The sequence below is a fragment of the Mixophyes fleayi genome, chromosome 4, assembly GCF_038048845.1.
Source record: "Mixophyes fleayi isolate aMixFle1 chromosome 4, aMixFle1.hap1, whole genome shotgun sequence".
In the NCBI taxonomy this organism is placed as follows: domain Eukaryota; kingdom Metazoa; phylum Chordata; class Amphibia; order Anura; family Limnodynastidae; genus Mixophyes; species Mixophyes fleayi.
The window spans coordinates 342,730,937-342,739,730 of record NC_134405.1 but is presented as its reverse complement, the minus strand read 5'-3'; the positions used below and the strand labels follow the sequence as shown (position 1 = coordinate 342,739,730).

At 45.5% G+C, this 8,794-nt stretch overlaps 1 protein-coding gene across 2 annotated transcripts in view; it reads right to left on the bottom strand.

Moving 5' to 3' along the window:
- Nucleotides 1–313: 313 nt before the first annotated feature.
- Nucleotides 314–8,794, bottom strand: part of BCAT1 (branched chain amino acid transaminase 1) — a 53,092-nt gene continuing 44,611 nt past the window's right edge. For both annotated transcript variants that reach the window (XM_075210763.1, XM_075210762.1), the window contains exons 9-11: nucleotides 8,390–8,530; nucleotides 6,253–6,327; nucleotides 314–2,736 (exon numbers count right to left, since the gene is read on the bottom strand). In XM_075210763.1, coding sequence (XP_075066864.1) covers nucleotides 2,689–2,736; nucleotides 6,253–6,327; nucleotides 8,390–8,530 — 264 coding nt within the window. In that variant the 3' untranslated portion in view covers nucleotides 314–2,688. The remainder of the gene's footprint in view (nucleotides 2,737–6,252; nucleotides 6,328–8,389; nucleotides 8,531–8,794) is intronic.

Here is an 8,794-nt window from a genome sequence, read left to right as displayed (position 1 = left end):
CATATGAAGCTTAATGATCTTCTGACTTTTTTCATGTGGCAACAAGTTAATTAGGAAGTACCTCATGAATTGCACTATTTATAGAACATAAAATTCAGTGTTATATACATTTCAACATGATCGTTGTTTTCATGAATAATTACAAATCTATCCCTCCAGTTTACTCTTTTACTTACTTGCAATAGCTGCTAAATGTCCTCTTTAGACAGCGACTAACGATCTCTCAGCTCATTATCTCAGCAGTAGAAGGAGGCTCGGGTATGTGAGAGAGAGAGAGAGAGGGAGAGAGAGAGAGAGAGAGAGAGGGAGAGTAAGAGAGAGAGAGCGATGATAGAGAGAGGGGGGAAGAGGGAGAGTAAGAGAGAGAGAGAGAGATGCAGAGAGGGGAGAGAGTAAGAGATAGAGGGGGGAGAGAGAGGAGAGCGGGAGAGAAGAGAGAGAGGGAGAGAGTAAGAGAGAGAGGGTAAGAGAAAGAGGGAGGATAGAGGAGGGGGGGGGAAGAGGGAGAGTAAGAGAGTGAGAAGCAGTGAGGGGAGAGAGTAAGAAATAGAGGGGGGAGAGAGAGGAGAGCGGGAGAGAAGAGAGAGAGGGAGAGAGTAAGAGAGAGAGGGTAAGAGAAAGAGGGAGGATAGAGGAGGGGGGGGAAGAGGGAGAGTAAGAGAGAGAGAGACGCAGAGAGGGGAGAGAGTAAGAAATAGAGGGGGGAGAGAGAGGAGAGCGGGAGAGAAGAGAGAGAGGGAGAGAGTAAGAGAGAGAGGGTAAGAGAAAGAGGGAGGATAGAGGAGGGGGGGAAGAGGGAGAGTAAGAGAGAGAGAAGCAGAGAGGGGAGAGAGTAAGAGAGATAGAGGGGGGAGAGAGAGGAGAGCGGTAGTGGAGAGAGAGAGGGAGAGAGTAAGAGAGAGAGGGTAAGAGAAAGAGAGAGGATAGAGGATGGGGGGAGAGAGACAGAGATGCAGAGGGGGGGGAGACGCGGGGAGAAACAGAGGAAGAGGGGAAGAGAGAGAGGGAAGGTTGGGAGATTGATAGAGGAAAAAGAGAATGAAAAAGGGAGAGAAGGATACAGTGAAGAGAGAGAAAGAGAGGGAGTGTGAGAGAGGATAAGAAATAGAGAGGGAAGAGAGAGGAATAAAGAAAGAAATAGAGAAAGAGAGGAACAGAAATTGTTTGTTTGTATTGTTTGTGCGTTAAAAAACTCCTTTTAATTTTGTTAATAAGGTGATTATTATTGCTGGTAATATTGGCAAATCCCAATCTGGAAACCTTCAGATTCTCTTTATGTAATTGAGAATTACTGTTAATATGTTAATTGTATTTGTGCTTTTAAATTACATAAATGAAAGCATTTTTTCTTTCCGACCATGCCGTAAATATTACAGAACGGGGGATATTCTATAAAAGAAGAATGGAAATTCTGGGCTTTAATTGTATGTAGGATTATTTGTGCTCCATATTCTGTAACGTTATATTATAAAACATTTTTCCGCCTCTTCTTATGCTAATGAGTGAAAAGTGGACGTGGCTTTGTTACATTTACAGATAACATATTATGCAGTAACTCTTTCACGTCCTGTGTGAAGAGGACAGAGAACCTCATTTACGATGCGCAGATCATGCTTTCAAAAACAACGCATACTCTCTGTTCTCTGGAGACGACCTCCGCATACTAGAGCCAGCCCTCCACATACTAGAGCCACGCCTCCGCATACTAAAGACACGCCTCCGCATACTATAGCCACGCCTCTGCATACTAAAGACACGCCTCCGCATACTAGAGCCACGCCTCTACATACTAGATCCATGCCTCAGTGTCATGCACAGATCCCTGTACAAAATGTCACATCAAAACCTCCGACCGCTTTCAATCATTTCTGTTTCTCCTAAAATGCCAAGGGGACACCAAGGCTGTCCTTAGTACATGTGTTACTTGTTGTGTGACGCTTATTACATTGCTTGGCGTGCAGATAGAGACGTGAAAGTGCTGTGCAAGACGCTGTGTGCAACAGATCTGCCAAATACAAGTCCCTATGTGGAGCAGAAATGGCTGCACTCACTGCGACACAGAACGGAACGCACCATAACGCCTCACACAACGGCGTTCACCGCTGCTCCCCCCCCCCCACTCCACCCGACTCCCATCAGGCTATGCAAATTTCTATTCCTCCGAAAATACTGCCATCTTCCTTTGTAGACTCACGCACGTTGGTGGATCTAGACGCACCAGCGCAAATCTTGTTAAGTGACATCACCAAACTGGATTTCGCGCTTGAGCAGTTTTGTGCAACGTAAATGAGGTCAATAAAACACCTATTTTCTTAAGGCTTAAAAAAGCTGGACTTGTGACAAAATAAAATATTTTTAGTTCACTGAGGTGTCAAACGCCGAAATCGTTCCATCAAGAATATTAGGGAGAACATTTTCAGATTACTCCCCCTATACAGAATTCCACCCATAGATTATAACATATAACAGTCCTAATAACCAGTTTCATATTGCAATAAAAGTTCTAACCTTGTGCTACAAGACCTGAATATATTCCAGATAGATATTTTGTGCGCGCACATTAAAAAACATTGAGTTATTAAAAAAATAAAAGGAAAGTGTGGATCACAGCAGAGATTTCTAGACCTATTCCAATGGTTTATTCTTTGTGTTCTGAGTTCGTCATGTGGAGGATTTGGCGGCGGCTGTTTAGGATCTACCCACAAGCAATGACCATTTACTCTCAGTTCTCCCGTACTGAAAAAAAGAAAAACAAATTACAAAACAGTTAAAAAAAACACTTCATTGTTCAACAATCAAAACCCATAAATAAATAATAAACACATTAAGTGATTAACAAGAAGCAGGATACACTTTGTTCTCATCAATATTCCTACCGAAGAAATGAGAAAGAACCTAAAATACAATGAATATTGAAGTATTTGACCACTGGGACTGGTGAGGATCCCTCCATGTGTGCAGGACCACTGGGACTGGTGCGGATCCCTCCATGTGTGCAGGACCACTGGGACTGGTGCGGATCCCTCCATGTGTGCAGGACCACTGGGACTGGTGCGGATCCCTCCATGTGTGCAGGACCACTGGGACTGGTGCGGATCCCTCCATGTGTGCAGGACCACTGGGACTGGTGCGGATCCCTCCATGTGTGCAGGACCACTGGGACTGGTGCGGATCCCTCCATGTGTGCAGGACCACTGGGACTGGTGCGGATCCCTCCATGTGTGCAGGACCACTGGGACTGGTGCGGATCCCTCCATGTGTGCAGGACCACTGGGACTGGTGCGGATCCCTCCATGTGTGCAGGACCACTGGGACTGGTGCGGATCCCTCCATGTGTGCAGGACCACTGGGACTGGTGCGGATCCCTCCATGTGTGCAGGGCAGCAGAGAATAGTACATACTATGAGAGTAGTGACATCCTGTGGATTGTTTCTGTAAAGCAATAGGAGAGCCCAGGGACCAATGACTACCTACTCTGCTTCTTATGGTCACTGCATTCATCCAATCAGTGACCAACAGTCATTTCAGTCCATGAGTAGGATTCCTACCTCCTGCGGCTCTCACTCAGTCTATGAGTAGGATCCCTACCTCCTGCGGCTCTCACTTAGTCCATGAGTAGGATCTCTACCTCCTGCGGCTCTCACTTAGTCCATGAGTAGCATCCGTCCCTCCTGCGGCTGTCACTCAGTCTATGAGTAGGATCTCTACCTCCTGCTGCTCTTACTCAGTCCATGAGTAGGATCTCTACCTCCTGCTGCTCTCACTCAGTCTATGAGTAGGATCTCTACCTCCTGCGGCTCTCACGCAGTCCATGAGTAGGATCTCTACCTCCTGCGGCTGTCACTCAGTCTATGAGTAGGATCCCTACCTCCTGCGGCTCTCACTCAGTCCATGAGTAGGATCCCTACCTCCTGCATTTTGCACTCAGTCCATAAGTAGGATCCCTACCTCCTGCGGCTCTCACTCAGTCCATGAGTAGGATCCCTACCTCCTGCGGCTCTCACTCAGTCTATGAGTAGGATCCCTACCTCATGCGGCTCGCACTCAGTCCATAAGTAGGATCCCTACCTCCTGCGGCTGTCACTCAGTCTATGAGTAGGATCCCTACCTCCTGCGGCTCTCACTCAGTCTATGAGTAGGATCCGTCCCTCCTGCTGCTCTCACTCAGTCTATGAGTAGGATCCCTACCTCCTGCTGCTCTCACTCAGTCTATGAGTGGAATCTCTACCTCCTGCTGCTCTCACTCAGTCCATGAGTAGGATCCCTACCTCCTGCGGCTCGCACTCAGTCCATAAGTAGGATCCCTACCTCCTGCGGCTCTCACTCAGTCTATGAGTAGGATCCGTCCCTCCTGCGGCTGTCACTCAGTCCATGAGTAGGATCCGTCCCTCCTGCGGCTGTCACTCAGTCCATGAGTAGGATCCCTACCTCCTGCAGCTCTCACTCAGTCCATGAGTAGGATCTCTACCTCCTGCGGCTCTCACTCAGTCCATGGACCAATGACTACCTACTCTGCTTCTTATGGTCACTGCATTCATCCAATCAGTGACCAACAGTCATTTCAGTCCATGAGTAGGATTCCTACCTCCTGCGGCTCTCACTCAGTCTATGAGTAGGATCCCTACCTCCTGCGGCTCTCACTTAGTCCATGAGTAGGATCTCTACCTCCTGCGGCTCTCACTTAGTCCATGAGTAGCATCCGTCCCTCCTGCGCTGTCACTCAGTCTATGAGTAGGATCTCTACCTCCTGCTGCTCTCACTCAGTCCATGAGTAGGATCTCTACCTCCTGCTGCTCTCACTCAGTCTATGAGTAGGATCTCTACCTCCTGCGGCTCTCACGCAGTCCATGAGTAGGATCTCTACCTCCTGCGGCTGTCACTCAGTCTATGAGTAGGATCCCTACCTCCTGCGGCTCTCACTCAGTCCATGAGTAGGATCCCTACCTCCTGCGTTTTGCACTCAGTCCATAAGTAGGATCCCTACCTCCTGCTGCTCTCACTCAGTCTATGAGTAGGATCTCTACCTCCTGCTGCTCTCACTCAGTCCATGAGTAGGATCCCTACCTCCTGCGGCTCTCACTCAGTCCATGAGTAGGATCCGTCCCTCCTGCGGCTGTCACTCAGTCCATGAGTAGGATCCCTACCTCCTGCGGCTCTCACTCAGTCCATGAGTAGGATCCGTCCCTCCTGCGGCTGTCACTCAGTCCATGAGTAGGATCCCTACCTCCTGCGGCTGTCACTCAACCAAGGGTAGGATCCCTACCTCCTGCGGCTCTCACATGTTGTTACAGAATTTGTCCAGCAGAGGTACCCAGTCCCAGTAAGTACCAGGTCCCTGTAGCACTAAGCTAATGATGGCGTCCCAGGACACTGCTAGTGTGATGTGGGAAATCTCCAATAAACATGGGAGAAAAATAGGTAAAACACAACAGTGGTTCCCGTCTCCAGCAATAGCCGTCATCTGTCAGATCACTAATAGCGGGTCACACTGAATGGACCAAAGTTACAGAACAAATGAATAATTATTACAAGGGCGATGTGAGACAATGAGCAATGATTCCGGACCAGACTGAGAATTTACAGTACAAAGTGGTTAATGTTCGTGCATCTTGTACGGTTTGTAAAATCAGCTCTAAAGTTCACAAATTTGCAATAAATTCTCTAACTGCATAGAATACAGAATGTTGAGCTACATTCAATCATATTCACGTGGTTTGGATATACATGACCTTAATCGGCTACATTGTATAGCATTTATTAGGTTTTCACAGTAATGTTTGCAGATTTATTTTTAAAAAAACAGTAAAAAATAATCTAGAATATATCCATGTAAGCTCCAACAGGAAACATCTCATAGTCGATTTAACATAAAGATCACATTCATATCACAAATGTGTTTCAGGCCTGGGAACCAGCAAATTCGAACAAGTTTCAACCCGGCTCTAATGACTGGATCGTCTCTACGCCCATTTCTGGGAGACGACTGAAGTTAGGAGCTTTGTGAAGACATAATGATGTGGCCACCGGGGGACACTATTGTAAATTTGCTGAAAAAATCGGGTAATCATGTGTCCATATATATAAATATATACACACACAAAAGCATAAATTCGGTGTATTATTAGGGTAGGTGGTTCTATCATTGTCATCTTTTATTTACAGAATGCCATAAAATTCTGCAGAACCGTACACTGAAAATGTGTGTGGATGTGTTTCCGCTACTGGAATGTACAATGTTACCGGACGTCTCACCTGGACATCATTCAGTTCCTTCAATAACCGGGAGGCCACCTTGGGTCCGTTCTCCATAGTTGGGATGTGTAAGTTCTAGTAAGACACAAAAGGACTTCCCATAAACATTGCATTGTACATATTTCTATTTACACTATGACTGAAGTTGTCAATTATACTTTATTTTGGTCAAAAATAGACAAACTACAGTTTTATTGTATAAGGAGTCACTAAACCCCCAAATCCACTGTTCAGTGTTACCCCGACATTCTACTGCAGCGCTGTTATGAAATAAAGTGTTACCGCTAACCTCCATTACTGAAAGCTGACACTCCTCCCACATCGAAAGGACCGTGATGGGATTTCATGCATGTCAAAAAGCTGATTCTACAGTCACCTCAGTTAATGTGACATCACTATCTCCGCCCCATGTATGAATCATCCAATCCATACAGTGCATTTCTGCATTGCATGTCTGCCATTCTGTCACTCACTCTGTGTCTGCTCTGTTAGAGAAGCTAATCCATCCTAATATGGCCGACCTGCTGCAGGTATGTGAAAGAGCATGGATAACGTATTATATAACTATAAACACTCCAGTTATTGTATGACTATCATTCAGCTCAGTAATACTGGGATTTTAACGTGGGTGGCTATATTATCACTAGCTGGAAGTGTTGGTGAGTCTGTGAAAAGACACCTTTTTGGCAGCACATAGTACCCGATTTATAACACCTCTTATCTGCGTGTTACTGTGATCTGTGGTCTCCATGGACCAGACTAATCATTCCTTCATCATTTCTCTGATTGACTATCTCATCCTCTGATTCCTACCATAACTGGGGTTATCTCTATACCCAATGGTCACGTACAACATTATCCTTGTGCTTCAAAACTACACTCTAAACTCCTCTCTCGGACTCTCTCAGTGGACTCTTCTTCGGCTGACCACATCTTAACCAAACCCTTTATCAAATGGCTCCAGCTACTCTTTACCCAGCGCCGTCCTCCACGTCACCCGTGGCACACTAAAGAATTGCGTGGTCATTAAAACTTTAGAATACAGTAGAATAACATTGGCGAAAGTCTTATGATTCTAATGACTTCCTTAAATACACAGTTGTCTATCGCTCCTACCGAATTACTACGGACACTAACTTCCAATCTGTAATCTCTGCTCGGGCTTCTATCTCCAAACGCCACATTAATATATTTAAGTCTCTTCTCAACCCACCTACCCAAAGTCCTCCAACTACTATCAGTGCCCAAGATCTGACTTCCTATTTCAAGAACAAGATCAGACATGAAATGGGATCCTCTTCCCAGATCAGCAACATGTTAAATTCCTTCCTAGAACCCTCAGACTTCTCTTCATCTGATCCCACAAATGAAGATGAAGTATCGACTCTCTTATCTTCCTACTCTACTAAACTGTACAGAGAAGGACAACTAAAATGGAGCATGGCCTACAGAACAGAACTTACCCGGGAAGACTAAAAGATAGATTGGAGCAGAGAAGGGAACGGGGGACATGATAGAAACTTTCATATATAACCAGGGTTATAACAAGGTGCAGGAGGGAAACATTCTACAAGGAAGAGAAGTATTAGAACACGAGGACATGTACTGACACTGGGGTTGGGGTAGGTTCAGAGGAAATGTGAGGAGAAGCTACTTCACATAAAGGGTAGTAGATAAGTGGAATAGCCTCCCATCAGAGGTGGTAGAGGCTAATACAGTAGAGCAATTTAAACATGCTTGGGATAGACATAAGGATATCCTTATAAAGAATAAAGAATAAAATAGGGTTTGAGGTTACCATAGGTTAATAAAACAATGGACAGACTAGATGGGCCAAGTGGTTCTTATCTGCCACCAAATTCTATGTTTTTATGTTACTACTGGTCCATCGTCACCCTTTCCCCTCACAAATCAGCCAATCCCGGTCTCCTGTGCTCATCCCAAACTTAACTAAATTCTGTAATGTCTCTCCACTGCTACATGTAAACCGATATATTAAGTGCAGTTCCCACCAATTTCAGGTTTTCTTTGTTGCGATCCGCCTATAACTTCCCTGCTCCGTGGGACAATATACAACAATAAATGTGACATAATAAACTCACACCAGATAGGTGACTTACTGGCAGGAACCTCATACCTCGTTCTTGTACAGAACATTGCCGACGGGACAAACCACACACGCGGTGCCTGCACCGAACATCTCCTTCACCCGGTCTTCTTTTAACGCTTTCACCAGATCGCTCATGGTCATGTAACGCTCGGACACTTTAAATTCTCCCTGGAGACAGACGGACGGACGTGTTTAAGACTAGATGGAAGAATTATCTTACTCACATCACATAATACATTAACATACACGACATCTGTCCTGATATGTCCGAGCTGCTCGGTCTGACTGTGTGACCATTATTGTATTAATAGGAAAGACACTATCATCATCATCATCATCATTTATTTATATAGCACCAATAATTCCGCAGCGCTGTACAGAGAACTCACTCACATCAGTCCCTGCCCCATTGGAGCTTACAGTCTAAATTCC